At 40.2% G+C, this 18,123-nt stretch overlaps 1 protein-coding gene across 2 annotated transcripts in view; it reads left to right on the forward strand.

Moving 5' to 3' along the window:
• The window catches only part of TEF (TEF transcription factor, PAR bZIP family member), a 22,166-nt gene extending 5,930 nt beyond the window's left edge, over positions 1-16,236 (forward strand). For both annotated transcript variants that reach the window (XM_013197364.3, XM_066993737.1), the window contains exons 2-5: positions 4,361-4,687; positions 6,166-6,386; positions 6,959-7,170; positions 9,098-16,236. In XM_013197364.3, coding sequence (XP_013052818.1) covers positions 4,361-4,687; positions 6,166-6,386; positions 6,959-7,170; positions 9,098-9,119 — 782 coding nt within the window. In that variant the 3' untranslated portion in view covers positions 9,120-16,236. The remainder of the gene's footprint in view (positions 1-4,360; positions 4,688-6,165; positions 6,387-6,958; positions 7,171-9,097) is intronic.
• Positions 16,237-18,123: the final 1,887 nt, after the last annotated feature.

Consider the following 18,123-nt stretch of genomic DNA (forward strand, 5'->3'; position numbering starts at 1 on the left):
GTGACTTGTCCAGCATCATGTCATCTAGCGTATGCAGTTGTAAAATTTAACACAAGTTTCGTGCCTTGCGTTATTCTGAAGTTCGAAACATTTGATACTTTTCCTTTTACCAGATGACCCCGTTCCGGCTTGGGGAGGTGCACAGCGTGACCCTCTTAAGTTTGCTAGTGGGTCTGTTGAATTTTGATTACCCCTTTCCATTCACACTGTGATGAAGTTCAGACTGTTCTCATTCTTAAAACTTCTCTGTGGACTTCTTCAAGTCCAGCTTGTACTATTACATTTCACGCTTGAGACTCGTTGCCTTCTGTTTATTTTGATCTCTTGGTGCTTTTCTGGCTTGCATATTTGCAAGACTTGGGGGCAGACGCCTGTGTTAGCAGGTAGACGTTCTTAATTTTACAAAAGCCTTGTAAGTAGAACTGGGATTACTGACTTTAGAGGATCCTCCTTGTGTTTTTTGCTCCTTTGCAATACGTTTTAAAGGCTTACTGATTTGCTTAAAAGTGGTGTGTTTTCAGCAGGCTTTCTGAGAAAGGGCCCTGAGCCTCTTGTCTGAGATGCCTGTTGACAAAATATAATTTTTGGTATTATTTTGAGAGAAACGGTATCAACTAGCTGCAGTTGTGTCCATTTATAGTCTGCACAAGCTACCTATGGGTTTTCCAACTGCCTTGGGTAATTTGACTACCCAGTAAGCAAGCAGGCTTTCTAATCCTTCTGAGCAACAGAGGAGGGCATCCAGTTCCAAATGAATGCCATCGTCTTGAATACTCTGCCGCGTACTGAGTATATCTGACGGTACTTGCTGTAGATTGTTCTCATGTGCAGTGCATGAGTTAAATAAAAGTAATAATAATAAAAACAAAAATCTGTGGGGTAAGGGAAGAGAATTAATGCTCTGGAGCAGGAGCGTAGGTCTTTCCTGTTAATAACGAGCTGCTGCATGCTCTCCAGTCCAAAGGATGCCTTAATCACCAGTTGCCTGCTGCTGTGGCAGGAGTGCCTCAACAACCATCACATAATGGGCATCAGGAATACGTGACCCTATAACCTAGCTTGTTGCACTGTCACAAGTGGGGCTGAAGGTCTATGGAAGGAACAGCCTTAGTCTGTACAGTGTTTTCAGGGTAATTTGACAATATATTTTCAAGGAAGGGGAAGTTTGTCAAAAAAGCACGTGTATTGTTTTGTGGCTGGGTAGCACTTGATAGTAGTGGCCAAAACGCCGTGTCTTTCCTTGAGGAAAATCAAGGATGTGGAAAAAAGCTCCTTCCAGGTTGCTGCTTTTGGCCAAAATACCAGCATTTCCAACCGTTCGTGAACTTCAGTTTTCGTTGCTGAAATTACTTCGCATAAACCAGCGACCTCTCTTTTAACAGCAGAGGTACGGGCTAGTTAATAGGTCACGGTAGCAGAATGAGGGGGCTAAATCGGACATGAGCTACCAGCTGTAGAACTACAGTCCAGATTTACCAGGGTGACCTTGAATCACTGCAAATGGAGCCTCTTAGGATACTGCAGCTCTGCTGTCAGGTAATACCTGTTTACCCTATAAATATCTTCAGAGAATTAATGTTTCAGGTCCCTGTGCTGGGGCAGGCGGGGGACTTCCCCCTCAAGATGCAAGAAGTTAATTAGTGTTTCATTAGATATTGTGTACCCAGCAGGGTGCTGTGCAGCAGAAATAAAAATTAAATGAAAGAAAGCCAGTGGGAAAACGTCACTGTAAAAAAGATGATACGACAGTTTTATCGTTTTGTGTGCTGTGTTTGAAATACATGGGCACTTGATACACCTGCTAACGGCTGCTATTTTAATTTTGTTTCAGATACTGCTGTTAGAAGTGAGGGGGGAGAGAGAGTCAGCGTAGCTAAACAAAGACGGCATTGGGGACCTGGTATTTGTCCAGTTCTCAACGTGTAGCAAAAGGGGAAAAAAAAATCAGATGGTCTCGTGTGAAGAAAGGATCTAATTTGGTGTGAGCCAGGGACAATAGCAAGAGGAAGTTGGAAGGACCACAGCTTTTTTCAGGGTACTGAAGTACAGCAGGATGATGGTGCACATCTAAAACGTGCTGAAAGATCTGAGAAGAGCCACACGTGCCAGCGGTATAGTCTATGTGCATCTGTCTTCTGAAAAATACTCAATAGCTTTATGTTGTGTCTACTAATTACCAAAAGTTTCTGCTCTCTGTTTGAGGCGTTGCATTAGATGTTGCAAAACAAAAGCACTGCTGGCTTGTATTAAAACTTGCATAGTTTATAATGGAGTACTGTTGTTTTTAAGACTAAGCTGCGATTTTTTTTTTAGTTGACATTTTGACTCAACATTCACAAGCTGTTTATCACGTTGATTAAAAAAATAAAGTGATTTACAAAGAAGTTATTGTCACTTGCATTTCTTTTGGTGATGCCCTTATTAGGATATCGTCCACAATCCCCAGTGCAAATCTCAGTTGTTTGGCTGGGCAGTATGCAAACCTTATGGAAATGCACAATCCCAGATTCAAAAGCTTGATGTAAAATGGCTATTCTGATTTGGGGGGGTGTGCTTCACTAGTAAGTGACATCATCTTTGTGTGAAGCAGAGCAGACACCATTTCCTTACTAGCTTCAAGTAGAAGCTATTTAGAAACAGTTGATTTGGATCGTGACTGTTAACCTACACATTTGCTGTGCACAAGCAAAAGGTAGGAGAGTTAACAAAAAGGGGTTGTGGCAGGGGTAGATGTTGGGAGATAAAAGTTGGGAGGCAGCAGTGTGAAGTTACAAGAGGGAAGACCCACAGCTGCAAGGAGATGATGTTAATGGAGCTCAGATCCAGAAGCTGCTGGTCTGAATTTAATGTGCTCTTTAGCTACTTGCTGTTAGTCCCAAGCCTGTGGCTGGTAAGTATTTTCTCAGATGGTTTAGTTTAATTTATGTGTCTTCTATTGTATAAAATGTTCAGAGTATGGTAGATTAAAGCGATAATTTACTTTGTATGGCAGTGCTGTTCTTTAAGCCATAAAAAGCTCTTTCAGTTTCAGTTCCATACCAGCTAAGACAGCAGCAGAAGGAATGCCAATTCCATCAGAACAGGTTTTATATAAATAGGATTTTCTGATTTAGAGCGGAGTTTCACCCCTCTCCCACCCTGATAAAGTAGAGTACTCCTTTGGTCGGGACTGGCTACAATACGCTGCCCTATTGCCAAAGGATTGTGTGTGTTGTCATGAATACTGGAGATCCAAACTGGTCCAGTGTGCATCCCTGGAGCCCTTGATACCTCAAACTGGACATCTGTCCGTTTCTCCGATAAGACGCGATTCCAGCTGGTATGGGTGCAACTGGTGGCCGCTCCTTTTGGTGGCAGCGCTGGCTCGAGTAGTCCCAGCCCTGGCGCTGCTTCTGCAGTGCCTCCTTGCAGTGCTGGTAGAACTGCATGGCTACACAGAGAACCGGATCAGGAAAACGACTTCGATTTTTTTTTTTGCCAGCTTATTTTTGTCTCTTAAATTATGTAATTATTCTATAACTTGAGTTTTCTGCTTGGATTCTGTCCCAGACGATTGTTAGGATTCAGTAGCTATGGGGAACGTAGAAACAGCCATTTTTCTGTGTTTCATGCCCTGTAGCATAGTAAATGGAGAATTTCATCAGTCTTTTGTGGCTTGGGGGTGGGGTGTGGGAGTATGCCTTATTAGACATCTCCCCAAAGAGTAAAAATTGTGTGTACTCTGAGCTATCTATAGCGAACAGCATCTGGAGCTATTACTTTGTGTGGACATGCTGAGTCATTTTGGAAAGAAATGCATCTAAAATCCTGAACTATAGTGGTCCAGGTCTCTGCTGTGCTGCAGGCATTCTAGCTAATTTTCAAATGTAATCCGAAAATCCATATTTCGTTCTTTTTTGTATCTAAATTATTCTTCTGCATCTTCTTTCTCTTGTGTATAGAATAAACTGTTCTGCTTGCTCAGAGTCCTCTTAATGGCTTCCATTGTAATCCTACTTACAGACATTCACTTCCCTGTCTTCCAGGACAAGTCTGTTTTTTAAAAACAAAAGCTATTTTGCAGTGACTAGTGAATAATAAGCTAGATGCAGTGTTATATCACACTTGGGTAAGTTATCACAGCAAAGATAATTGATCTTCAAGGCTACTCAAATATCTGTGGTCCAGCCATCGCAGGGAGCCAGGGCGCTGCATGCTGAGCAGAAAGGAATGTTGCCTGTCAACATCTGCATTTTCAGATTGTGTCATGAGGCAGAAATACAGTTTACTGAATTTCCTTTCCTGGGATTTTTGTTAGACTCTTAAACCTAGGGTCTGTCCTGTGTTGCAGCTTGTACAGTGACCTACTTGTATCTTTCAGATAAAGAGAAGGAGAAGATAAAGCTTGAGGAAGATGAGGCAGCAGCTGCCAGCACTATGGCAGTCTCGGCTTCCCTTATGCCACCCATTTGGGACAAAACTATTCCTTATGATGGAGAGTCTTTCCACCTGGAGTACATGGATCTGGATGAGTTCCTCCTGGAGAACGGAATTCCTTCCAGCCCTACTCACCTGGATTTGAACCAGAATCCACTCTTGCCTGTGGCTGAGCTGGAAGGAAAGGAGTCTGCCAGTGCTTCCACTGGTTCTCCTGCATCATCCTCTTCCACTGCAGTTTACCAGCAATCTGAAGCAGCCTCCAGCACAGGTAGATTGAATAATGTGGGGCTTTGAGGGATTTTTGTTGTTCTGCTATCAAAAGGTGCCTCCTCAGATCAAAACGGAGATGTGCTAACCCATCGGTGTTAGCTGTAGCAGGTTAAGTAGCTCAAAACGTGCTCGATTTAGAGCTCAGTCCATGTGTCAGTTCATGAAGGTGCTGCCTCTCTTCTTCCTCAGTCTCCCTCCTGGAAAAGTGAGTTAGTGTCTGTGAGCGTGCAGTCTCATTCTCCTTTTGAAATCAGAAGAACTGGAATGCCAACATAAAGAATTTACTTTTTTTGGTGTTGCTCATTTGGTGAGAAGCTGGGTCTGTTGTGACTGTAGTTGCTCAGGTTATGTTGTAACAGAGTTGAGAGTTTGTGACGGGTCATTTGTACTGCTTTGGCTTGGTCTGCTTGGGTAAACTTGTGCTAACAATGTAGTTCAAATAACAATGCTTAGAAAAAATAACAAAGCAGTTTTTCGTTGCTAGCCTGTGAAACAGGAGAACTGACTTTCCAAAAAGGTTTGTTAATGATGCAGTTTGATGTTCTGTGTTGCTTTGAAGAGGGAATAGAGGAAACAAAGAAACAAAACTATGTACTTAAATGGTACTAGGAAACTTCTACTTTTCATGAGTAGTATGGAGATCTTCTCTGTTAAAGAATTTAGCAGCTCAGTTTGCTCTAGGTCTGGAGTTTAAACATCATAGCCTCTAAATGTGCACAGTGCTATTTCATGAGCAGGGTTTACAGAAAGCATTTTGCTGAGGTCCTCTTCCTCAGAACCTGTGAGAAGAGCAAACTGTGGTACTCTTTCAGTAAGACGTAAGGTGTGGGTTTTTTCCTGGTGGCGTATGAAACGACTTATTCATTGGTCTCTACTTCAAATTGCACTGACAATTGCAATTCATGTTTATGAAGTTTGTAAGTGATATATAAATATGATAAAGTTCATAAGAATGCTGTGTCAGGCAACCTGTTGGGGATGTTTCTGTTTCCATGCGGCAAGGAAGTAGCATACTATGGCATTTTTAGCAAACCTACGTTTGTGTTTCCTTTAGAAATGCAGTTATCTGTCCTTTGAAGGACCAAGGGACTGCAGGTTTTGGGCGAGCTTGTTTCTGTGATGTTTTCTAAGGCACAAAACTCAGGCTGATACAAGTTTCTTACTTAAAAGCTTGCCACAGCAATGTTAATGTGTGTTCAAGTACACAAAGCATGCTGAGGGAGTCTTAGAGTTTGTCCCGCATCTGTCTGCTCACGTCTGTTAGTCTGGCAAATGTTCCTGGAGCTTGTTCTTACATGGACCGTGTAGCTTCTCTCTGTAAGAGAAATTGTACGGTACCAAGCACCTGTTGGAGAAATACCAAATACTACTACTAAACGCTACTAAATACTACTAGATAGTAGATGCCCAACTTGGTTTCTGAGTTAATTCTCTTCATCCTGCTGAATGTGTTGTAACTTCTCCTGTTTTTGCCAGAATCCCCACTGCAGAATGAGAGAAATACACCCAGCCCCATTGATCCTGACTGTGTAGAAGTTGAGGTGAATTTTAACCCTGACCCTGCTGATTTAGTGCTGTCCAGCGTGCCCGGTGGTGAGCTCTTCAATCCTCGCAAGCACAAGTTCACTGAAGAGGACCTGAAACCACAACCGATGATCAAAAAAGCAAAGAAGGTTTTTGTCCCAGATGAGCAAAAGGTAACAGATTTATTACTGCAGGCTTCTCTAGGCCTTGATCAAAGTTTTTCACTCTTTGACCAAACACTTTGACATACAAAGGTAATGTGCTATACCTACGTGATTGGGCAAAAGCATTGCCAAGAATAGAACTGGCAAGTCAGCTGCTGTTCTTGCTGTTTTGCTGGTTTAATACCCTGAGATAATTACTGGGCAGGAGCAACTTAAATTGCTGTACACAGGAATCAGAAGAACTATCAAGTCGCAAACTCATCAGCTGCACTTTTGAAGGCCAGTGTATGTATCTGGCCAGCATTATGCATGATCCAGCTTTAAGCAGCCCAGACAACAGAACATGCTTTCCGTGGAAGTTAATTTCTGAATTGAAACTAAGTAAAGGGTGCATTTCAGTTGGACAGCTTGGTAGCCGAGTCTTAATCTCCCTAGTTCTAACAGTGCATTTTGTTTGTCTTAAAACAAGACTAGTGTGGGGATGAAATCTTACATAAACTGATACGTAATGTCAGGTTTTATAACTGATATAAAATGTCAGGTTGGCATCTCTTTTCTTTTTTTTTTTTTTTTTGTTTCAGGATGAAAAATACTGGACAAGGCGAAAGAAGAACAATGTGGCAGCAAAGCGTTCCCGTGATGCTCGGCGACTAAAGGAGAATCAGATAACAATTCGTGCAGCCTTTCTTGAGAAAGAAAATACAGCCCTGAGGACGGAGGTTGCAGAGCTGCGCAAGGAAGTGGGGCGATGCAAGAACATTGTTTCTAAATACGAGACCAGATACGGACCCTTGTAAGCACACCCCTTTTCATTGTTAGGGCTCCTTGTTTTAGCCTCTTAGACTTCTCTGCCTTCTGTAGAGACTCAAATAAAGTTTGTGGAGGCTTTGCCATTTTGCATCTATACAAAAAAAAAAATAATCTGTTGGCACAACTTGTTCAGGCCCTTTCCTGATCATGTTGCCCAAAATCTTAGTGTCCATAGTTACAACTTTTTTTAACACTGATAGAGCACTTTCTGATGTCATACAAGAGAACAGATTCACCTGTCTGGAGGAATATATGTGGATCCCTCCTGACTGGACAGGGCTTTTGCTTTCTGTTCTAGTCTCCCTTTTTAAATGGAGAAAGAGCCTAAGGGATTCTGGTCCTTGCCTTTTTTTTTTTTTTAAAGAAAAACAAACACCTCCTGCTCTTTTCTACCTGTGTGCCCCTCCCCCCAGTCAAATTGTAAAATATAATTTTAAGATTTAAATAGATGTTGCTGGGCAGCATCATGAAATTGTTTCCTCTCCCATTTAGAGGCACTAGAAAGCACCTGTTGTATAGAACTCCGTTCCTGTTGAAGAGGGATGGAGGAGGCTTTAGGACAGGGAAATATTTGATCTCTTGTGGAAATAGAGATATCTCTACCGTAATGAATGTGTTATGTAGACCAGAGTTAGTGCAGTGTTGATAAAATACTGCTCGAACCTCTTTGTAGGTTCTAATTCTTGATAAATTCCAGAAACCTAGGATAGAGAACAGTAGGGGATCTCTCACTTTATAGATATGGACAAAATAATTTGCTGTAGGTTTTAGGCTGTGTTCCTACACCACCCCTTCTCTTTTTCCCCAGAAGAGGGACTTCTTTCTTGAACTGCTGATGAAGCAGCATGTTCATGCTGGCTGAGGAGTAACAGAGATGGTATCATTTAGAAAAAGAGGTCTGGCTCATTGGTCTGAACCTTGAGGCCTATCTGTTAAGGAATTGCTAGTACCTTTTTAAATTAAAAAAGGTATTAAAACATCTTTTTCCAAAGCGTAAGAAACAGAGAAACCAGCCACTGTTACTTTACTGCACCTTAACTGTTGTACAAAGGTTTTTGGTTTTCTGTTGTTTCGGTCCTTTGCCTCGTGAATACACTATGGAACAAGCTACACCCACTCTAAACAGGAACAATTTACCTCACTATCTCCTGTGTAGCAACATATCTGGACTCTCCATGCCTGCTGGTTCTCTCTCCAGCATGCTTCCTGTTACAAAATTAGCATACAAGACTTGCCCTCTTGGAAGTAATCCCTTCTCAGCACCAAGCGCTGCTTCAACAGTATGTGGTGTTAAAAGAAAAATATGTTGTGTGTGATGTTGGGACTTTCTCCATGACCTCCAACTGCAGGAACCAGAAGCCTTAAAAGAAGTATTTGTCTAGAAGTCCTCTTAATAAGGAAAGCTATCTTAAGATTAAGATAGTGGCTATGGCAGAACTTTTAGGCTATGCTTCCTGGGCTGATGCTTGCATTAGGGAGTAAACATGGGGTAGAACATGTTGAGGGTAGTTTCCAGTTCCCTTCTTGAAATTTGAAAAGAATACTAAGAAAAAGAAAATGAGGGTTGTTTTTTGGTTCTGAAAACTTCTTGCCTAGCTCGTCTTTTAAGCGTAATGGGGAAATTGTTATGAATTTAGACCAATTGTGTGTTGACTTCCTGAACAAGTGGAGAAGCAGGCTAATCCAGAACACTTAAAGTAAATGTATGCTTTAATCTGTCTCCCCCTCTGTTATGCTCTAATTTGACCAGAGTGGCTCTTCAAGCAGCGTTGGTCTAATTTCTTTGAAACATATGAAAAATTGTCACCCTTTCAGCAGGGGTTTTTCTTTCACAGGGTGGTGTGTGGTGGTGATGGTGGGAAGTATGTTATAAATAAATTGTCACACTTAACACTTTGCTTTGTTTAAAGTGACTTATCTGATTCCGAGTGATGCAACTTTAAAGACTTTTAAAAACAAAGAAACTAAAAAGCACACATGAATCGCCAGTCTTCAGAGTGAGCAGTGAAATCTATGAGGTGTCCCAACACAAACAACTGACGATGACCCTGCCTGCCTGCTTTCCTGCAAGTACCCCATCTGAACTACCCAGGGCTGGGCATGATGAAAAGTGCAAAGTCTCTTTAATTCTGTATATGGCTTTCTTATCTGTCTTTCTCACTGTAACTATGAACTACAACAATAAGCTAGCTTACTGGGGTTTTGTCGAGATGCTCAAAGTTCATGTCTCAAAGTCTGTTGACAGCCTATGTGAATAGTGACTCTGTTTTGGCACTTGAGTGGAAGAAAATAGAGAGTTTTAAATGGAAGTGTCTGTATATATTAAGAACTGCTATATTTTAAGACTTTTTTTTTTCTCCTCTGCAGTAGAGTAAGTTGTACCTAATACTGCAGCTCACTTCTGGTACAGCGTAGCATCTTGTGGAGTGCTATGAGTGCAGAATCAAAGACACCAAGAAAACAGCAGTCTGTGACGTGTAAGACTTCCAGTGCAGAAAAATACAGCAGATGTACTGAAACAATCCAGAAAGCACCCCAGTGTGCCATACAAAGAGGGGTAATTAACCTATATCTAATGACCTGTGTAACAGTAAAACACTGCTGTAACCCGCCTTTCCCCTTTTTCAAGGCTCAATTTCTTTAATAGTATCTCACTAAAAGAAAATCTATTTCTCTGTAATGATTTAGCAATCATGGAAAAGGTGCTAGTCTGAGCTGCTGACCCCCATGTCTTTTGGCAGTCTGAGACTACCAAATGAGTATTAGCTCCAGCAAAACAATGGCTATTAGCTGCCATACTACAGTTTCCTGTCTCTTGACTACATGAGAACTGCGGTGGTGAAAGAGTACTTCATCTGTTTGATAAATCCCAAACAGCCACTGAATTCACAGCGTTACAATGCACAGCTGAAGTATCAGGGCCCTTGTACTGGTGTGCAGGAGTAGATGAAAGCTTAGGCAGCTGATGGGGATGTTTACTGTGTGTAGAAGATGGAGAAAGTAGGTGGAAGTTCCTTTCGAAGAGCTTCATCAGCATAACAACAACCTACATTTATATTGAGGAAGGTTAAGAGCAATAACTTTTCATTTCTGGGATAGTACAGGGCCCTGCTTGTAGCCAAGATGAAGCTTGTAAGATGGGAGTGAAAGTACAGTGTATTTATGCCTGGAGATTGATAAACAGAATACACCTCAAGAAGAATAATCCTAAAAGCTTTCAGAAGCACAAGTGTCCATGTTATGAGGCACAGCTAGTTACCAGCAAATGTTACCTGATGTTATCAGATTGAACAAGTATTCTGAATTAGCACTTACCCAAGAGATTCCACCCTTCTTTTCAGAGCAGAAAGGCAACGAGAAAAAGATAGAAAACAGCAAATAATGTTGTAAACTTAATTAAAAAAAATATCAAAATTCAGAATTCATAACTAGCTTTTTGAAGGTATAACCTTTGTAAAAGGCATGTACATTAAATGCACTTATTGACCTATTATTTTTAATGGACCATGTTCTGACGTCAAGAAAGTATTTTTAACTTTTTTGTTAGTTACAAAATTATATTAAGTGTACAGTCATAACTTGCAGTTCTAAAGTTCTGAGGTGATCTTTGGGTATCATCCTCAGACAGATGAATAGTTAACTCCATGTTGCTGAAATGTCAGCATATATCACTACCTGTAGCAAATACCACAAATTTGAACTGATATTTTTGGTAGTACTATTTTTTTTATTTTGGTGGTAAAGGCCATGCCATGAATCTTTTTTAAAAATACTGACAGCATGTAAATATAGCAACTCTTTTTCCATTTATCACTTCTAAATTTTCAGTTGGCTTTGGCTATTCTTGAATGTCATGCTTCGTGCTTAAATCAAAGTTAAGGCATATTGTAACTGGGCAAGGAGTTGCTAGTCCTTCAGTTGGGTCTTGCTGTCTTACTGCTTTAGGAACATCTTTTAAGCACATATATTGTATACAGGATCTGGCTTTGCAGTATACCATGCTATTTTAACAGCAAAATACTTGGTGAGTGTAGTATGTGCAATTCCATTGGTTTTTTTCCTGTTGTATTGAAAGTTTATACAACGGAAGCTAACAGCGAATGTTCATTAGATTTTTTTCTTTCTTTCACAGAAGACTGTTAGCAAATTCTTCTACTTCCCTGTAGAACAGTACAAATCTGCACATTCTGTGATTGTCTCTACAGGTTGCGAAACTGGAAAATAACACTTCAGTGTGTGGTTTAACTCCTATAGTTGGAGATTTTTTTTAAAGAAGGATCTTCAATGGTAGATGAGAAGATAGTAACTACAAAAGGGGTGTAGGTATTTCCAGATGAAAAAATTGTGCAGTGCTGATTTCCTTTCTCAGTTTTTGCAGTCTCAGGAAGTTAAGCTTACTGCTTAGCATGCTGCTCCTTTCAGAATTATTAACTAATAATCATGTTTCTTTGACTAGGATGGCTATCCTATTTGTAAGTGATAACTTGGATGCATTTCTCACAGTGATCGTAAGACCGATATTCTTTTAGCTCAGTTTGTGTTAAAAGATGCTGACTTGGCACTGTTAGTCTGAAGTTCTCTAACCTTGGGACGTGCTGTGTAGAGGCTGCAAGTGTGCCTAATGCCAATGTACCCCATCCCATCCATCAAAGGGACCATCTCCAAGGGGAGGGAATAAAGGGAATGCACCTTTTGGCATCACTGCAGGGATTGCCATTAAAGGGAGCAGTTTTCACATATCTGTGCGTTCATTAGGAAACAGATCGAAACCAAGCAGCCATTGCACAGCACTACCTTTCAAAATACATAAACTGTTGATGAGATGTTGGCAATGTGTTGTCTTACTTTACAGAAGAAATTGACTATGAATAAGTGATGAATAACACTTAAGGCAGTATTGTTTTCATACATGGTCTTCTAATCTACACGGTTAGATTTCCTTGTAATAATGCATTTTTGTACTTAAAAATTCCCTAAGAGTTAAATCTTTCACCTGTTGCCACGATCTGCTCCCACTGAAGCTAGTAACAAAAATCTCATTAACTCCCACTGGAAAAAAAGCTTTATTCTGATGTGGTGAACATAAACTTGTAGCAAGCACTGGAGTTATGGATATCTTTGCTTTACTCTGGAGCATTCTGTGCTGGGATCAGATGGATGTACGTCAGATTGCAGGTGTAATGTTGGTAAACTGATCCTGTCACTTGATCATTCATAGAGTTTTGGTGTTCAGACAATCTGAAATCTGTTTCCTCACTCCTGCATGGACTTGGTGGAAAAAAGTGTATTATAAGCTTGTGCTGGGAGAAGGAACGCTTGTTATTTTTTAAGACTGTTGTGTGGCTTTTTGTAGTTTTTTTGTAACATTTTCTGTAATTCCTGACAATTTTCCACTTCCCTGCTGTGCTTTTTGAAAGCCCAAGGTATTATAGCTGTGGAAATCACTTCCAGTGTTACCTGCAGGTTAGCTACTAATCTTACCAAATTTATTTCAAGTTGCGAGGTGTAGTGGAAGGCTAACAGCAACAGCTTTGAGAATACTGTAAAAAAAAAAAAAAAAGCCTACTTATGTGTGTGGAGGGGAAATATATATTTTTAAGACAGCAGAAATAGTGGACTATATATTTTTTTAAGACAGCAGAAATAATGGACTTGCACAGAAGACAATATTGCTGCTTAGCCCTGCAAACCTCTTCAGTATAACATGGCTTTCTTCCTTGTGATCAGATGCCTTCATTTTTAGTGAGAGTGAAGGCATCTTGGACCTTTATAAAAACCCAGATAGAATTTTGTTCATCCTTACTGTTTCTGCTAATAAGCACAAGATGAGAAATGCAAATTTGTCTTAATGCATAAATCTTTTTTTAGTAACTTGCATCTAAATCCATAAGCAGCAAAAGAATTAATGCTAGTATTTTGCCTTTGCATTACTATAAGATACTGGCTAGCTTTCTAGATTTTCAGGTAATTACTCTGACCTGTATATCTGCCACTGTAACACAGTGAAGATGGATAAACTTGCAACAAAGGACTGGGAAAAGGGTAGAAAGAATAAGCTTAACTAAACTTCTGTGGAGATGCTAACATAATGCTAATTGAGAAATTATATTTTAATTTTTGATAATGCAGATTTGTCATACAGAACGTTATTTTTAGTTTGGTAGTATACAGTCCCCTAGTAAGTCCCTTTTGGAATGCAGACTTCTTAACGTTGAAGCAGCAACAGGGGAAACGGAATCATTTGAGGAAGATACACATATAGATTTAAACATAAATATACCTGGCAAGTGGAGCAAAGAATGAAAGCAGGAAAATAAGAGTACTGCAAGATACTGACCTGAATCAGATTGCTAAAACGGAAGGCTTGCTGTTCACAATTCTATAGCAATTTGGGTCCCCTGAGTTTAGCATCACAGATAAGACAAGTACTTGTTGACGTTTTCAAATCTCCTTTTCTTGATCTCATTCCACAGTTCAGAATAAAGTGAAAGGAATATACAGATAGGGAGGAGAGTTACTGCAGAAGGGCGTGAAAAATTGCTATTGCTTGAACGAAGTGTGCTGTTGCACTGGGACTTGACCTGCCCATGTGAACTGATAGTGCTGTGTCATGAGAGAATTACTATCTGAGGCCCCAATATTTTAAGGCCTCAATTCTGATATCAGTTCTGCATGGGATGAGCCCTGTATCTATAGAGAGCCGTGTGGATTTCACAGGATCTGTTCTTGAATGTGAAGCTCTGCCCAGGCAGTCAGCTGCAGAATTGTGTCCTTAACACACTGTCAGTTGTAGTTATAAGGCTGTTCATATTAAATGTAATTTGGGTGCCTGTTACATAGCCAAAACCCTTGTTACTTCATTTTCCCAACTAAGGCATGAGCAGAAGCCCTTTGCTGTACAACATCTGTAAAAATGTACTTCACATACATCTAGTAAATTAAGGCATGTGATTTTGGTCTGTGGGTCTCAACAAACTTTGCTCGTGTACCTGCCTGAATGTTTCCTTAGATCTGCAGCTATGTCTCAGTGAGAAGGTATGCTGGGATTTGTTTTCCCGAGGGAGCACAAGAGCAGCTCTCATCTGTAACACTGCAGGTGGCTGCTTGCTACTGGCCAGGATCATGGAAGGATGCATCCTCTTGCACTTTTATGTGAAGTTGTCTAAAATATGGTGATTAACATGATTATTGAAATACTGTATTTTGTATAACTTAGAACATGTAAATACACTTTTAAAACTGATCTGTTCTATGAAGTAATAAATAAGTGCTTCCATTGTAATACCTGAATATTGTTAATGCTTCATGTAGCTTGATTTGGGATTATTTTTTTCCTAGAGAACTACAGAAATCAAAACCAAGATTGATGTTGTGGAATTCTAGTCTAGTTGTGATTCTTTCTATCAAGAAAAACGTGTTTTAAAAAATGAGCTACTTAAGCAGAGAAACTGAGAATTTGAGGGAACTGATTCTCTTCCAGTCTTTCTTTGATGGTAGTCACTGATGACACTGATAACTATTCTTCCCACCCCATTAGCTGACCAATTAATTTTGTTTGTGAGTAGCGTTTGGAAAGTGGCAATATTAAATGATTCATAACACTTAGTGATTGAGGAAAAGTAAAGTGTTTTTTTTTTAAAGTATTTTCTCTTTTGGCTTAAACAGCTGTCTCCATCCTTCAGACTGCAGCGAGTTGCAGTGAAACAGTGAGAGTGATTGTTACTGGAGCTCATTTGTAGCCTAGATAGTCTACATCTCACATACATTAGTTGTATTATGTGCACAGATGACACAGGTATCCTGTCTTGGTTTGGAGGGGGAAAGTGATTAATGACTTGGGGTTTTGGTGAGTACATGTTCACTGGATGCTGCACAGCTGGAACTTTCATCAGCTTTCATGACCTGTTCTATCTTGTGTTAAACGTAAAAATAAACAACAGTGGAGTGAGAATCGTGAGCAGTCTGCTAGGAAGCATGAACACTTGGTTGTGGAGGAGGTGGCGAGGAGACTTGTCCATTGGTCTTCAGCTAGGAGATCAGCCTGTGGTAACACCACCTCCAGCCATAACATAACTTCTTTGTCTCTAATGCTGTACTGGAGCAGTCTCCCATCTGGTGTCAGCTGCTTCTGCAGTGTTGCATAAATGACAAAGCTACAGCACCTTTTGTAGTGGGCAGAGATGACGACATCTTCCTTCCCCCCACCCACCCATGTTTCTAGGCTATAAAATAGCTAAACGTATATGCAGGTTATTCAGAAAATTCTGTTCCTGTAAAGCTTTTTCAGAGGCATTCAGTTTTGAACTCAATAGTCTGAGGGAACTCCTATCTGCTATCTATCTGCTATATTTAGCCTGAAATTCTGTTTCCTCTTGGATAGAAATATAGTATTTGGCTTCAGACGTGACACTGATCTGTCCCAGTCATTCAGTGGGATGGATGATAAATGTGCACAGTATTTATATAAAGATGATAAATCTAATCTTAATTTTACTGCATGTTGTTTAATCTCTTGGATGTTACTCCTTGAGGTTGTCTAAATAATTCCTACAAATGTAGCTGCTCTTCAAAGCAGTCCATAAAGTGCATTTGAGATCATTGACTGAAAGGTTCTATAGGAATGAAAGAGATAATAAAGATTGTGTAGTGGCTGGGTAAAACTGTATTGCCATAAATGATTTTAATTTATATATGAATCTCTTGTCCCAAATTGCTTATTTTGTACATAAACCTACGCACTCCTGGCAGCTGATAGGTGAAAATAAAGGTGCTTAAACAGCAGTCTAATGAGGAAAGGGCATTTCACTGTTGCAGAGTTGATATTATTTTATATTTCCATTTATTACACTTTTTTAAATGTATAAACCACAGATTTGAATTCTCAAAGTCTTCAGCTTGGATTTTGTGAGTAGTTTAAATCCTCTCACCTCTCTGCTCATAACTGGTTTTTAAGAGAAAAACAAGCTTTTGTTTAAAATTGTAAAATTTTGACTGTATTAAATTCTGTTAGTACCCTTCCTTTTTAAGAAATAAAATGTATATTCCACTATACTGAGATTCAGTAGTTTTGTTCTCTAGATAGCATACTGTGTGCTATACACCTCAACTGCCAGCATTACACCTGCAGTTCACATTAAAATTGATCAGCTGTGTCGTATCTGCCTCTTGCTGTCAGTCTCTTGCTGTTTCCCGTGTGTTAACTATTAGATGTGAAGGTAACAGGTATACCATTCCACCTCTCCTTTTTTTTTTTTTTTCCTGAGTGAATTGATTTCAGAAACACTGCAAGGCGTTGTCCCCCCCACCCCATTTTTAGTCCTCCTGTAGTAACTCTATGTTGAGTTCTTACAGGTAGGGGGAGAAATCCCACCTAGTAGTTAGCTGCAGAAACTTTGTCCTTGTGTTGTCTGTTACTTTGGGGCTGACTACGGCCTTGAAATAATCAGAACTTAGTTTTCTTTCTTTTATGGGAAGAAGCAGAGTTTAGAGTAAATAAGTCTTGAATATGAGGACAGCTTTTTTCATTCCTTTCCTTTTTAACCTAGTGGAAAGGAGGGGTAAGAAATGCCTTCTATATGCTCAGTGTCTGACTGGAAAGGGCAGCTTCCAGAGAAAGACGTGTTTAGCTTCCTTGGCCTCTTATGGTCTGTAATAATTCTACCTGAGATTTATGCAGTCAGGGAAGAGATCACTGGCATTGTAGTGCATCTGGAGTGTTTTAGCATATCTAGAAAATACAGCAAGATAGTTTGGTTCTTTGCTTTCATTAAAGTTTTTTTTTTTTTTTTTATGGCTAGTGATGGGGGGCACAGGTAAGAAGGCAGTCATATTTCAAACAGGAAAGATGAAATGGGGGAGATGGGATTTCTAATCCAACTGTGCAGGCAGGGATTTAATCCATGTGGGTGTTCGTCACTGATAACTTTCTGACATTTGAGGGAGGGAAGAGGTATCTAGTCAAGGCATTATGTAAGGTCCATGAAGACTGGGTTGGCCTCTTGTTCATCAGGATAATCTTGAAATGTATACGTGAAGATGACTACCTGCAATCTACTGTGGTGGATTAGCAAATAAGTTCATATAATTTCGGAGTGGGAAGAAAGTGTAAATGAGTTGCTTTTCTCTGGCTATTTTCCAGAGCCATGGAATGATTAGTGACTCAGGCAATTTGTGCATGAAAGCTAAAAGCTTTTTGAGGGAGGAGCCTGACCCGTACCATGTACCGAAGTTCAAGGACGTGACCTGGCCAAATCAAGGAATTGCAGTAGAAACTGAGTGGATACAAGGATGTGTTGGATGTATCCTTCTGGCATTTCTTGGACTTAACACTAGAATCAGTGGAAGATATTCAGTGTTTGTTCCCTGTTATGAGGACAGCTGGCAGCAGCATGAATGTTGTGCATTATGCAGTGCCTTCTTTTCAGGGAGATTGTATGTTCTCTAGGGTGGGTGGGGGGTGAGTTTATGAATGTGCCAACTCTGCACATTGTATTGCTAGTTGCTTTCAGGAAATGAAAGTGCTTTCTCTTGTTTGTAGCTGTTAGTGATCTGAAAGATGGAAAAAAGGCAACATCTTTCTTAGCCTCCTTCCTGTTGTTTGCTGAGGGGGATCTGCAGACCTCAGGACTCGAACTGTATGTTCCTTCTGTCCTGCTCTGCTCTGCTCTGCAGAGGAATAAGGAAAGGATCTGTCTTCTGCTTGGTTAGTAGTGCTCTGTAGCTGCAACTGGAATGCCTTGGTTGACAAAAGTGCAACAGTTGTATCCGCCAAGTTCTGGGTGTTTACTTGCTCTTGGTTGTGGTACATAATTAGAGATGTCCAGTGAAGAAAACAATTTAAGTATCTTCAGTGGCTTTCAAATGATGAAACTCTTAAAGCTGGGATGCCTGTTGGGCTGTGAGAGGCTAAAGTGCCTAGGCTGCAAAAGTGATTTCA

The sequence above is a fragment of the Anser cygnoides genome, chromosome 1, assembly GCF_040182565.1.
Source record: "Anser cygnoides isolate HZ-2024a breed goose chromosome 1, Taihu_goose_T2T_genome, whole genome shotgun sequence".
Classification (NCBI taxonomy): Eukaryota; Metazoa; Chordata; class Aves; order Anseriformes; family Anatidae; genus Anser; species Anser cygnoides.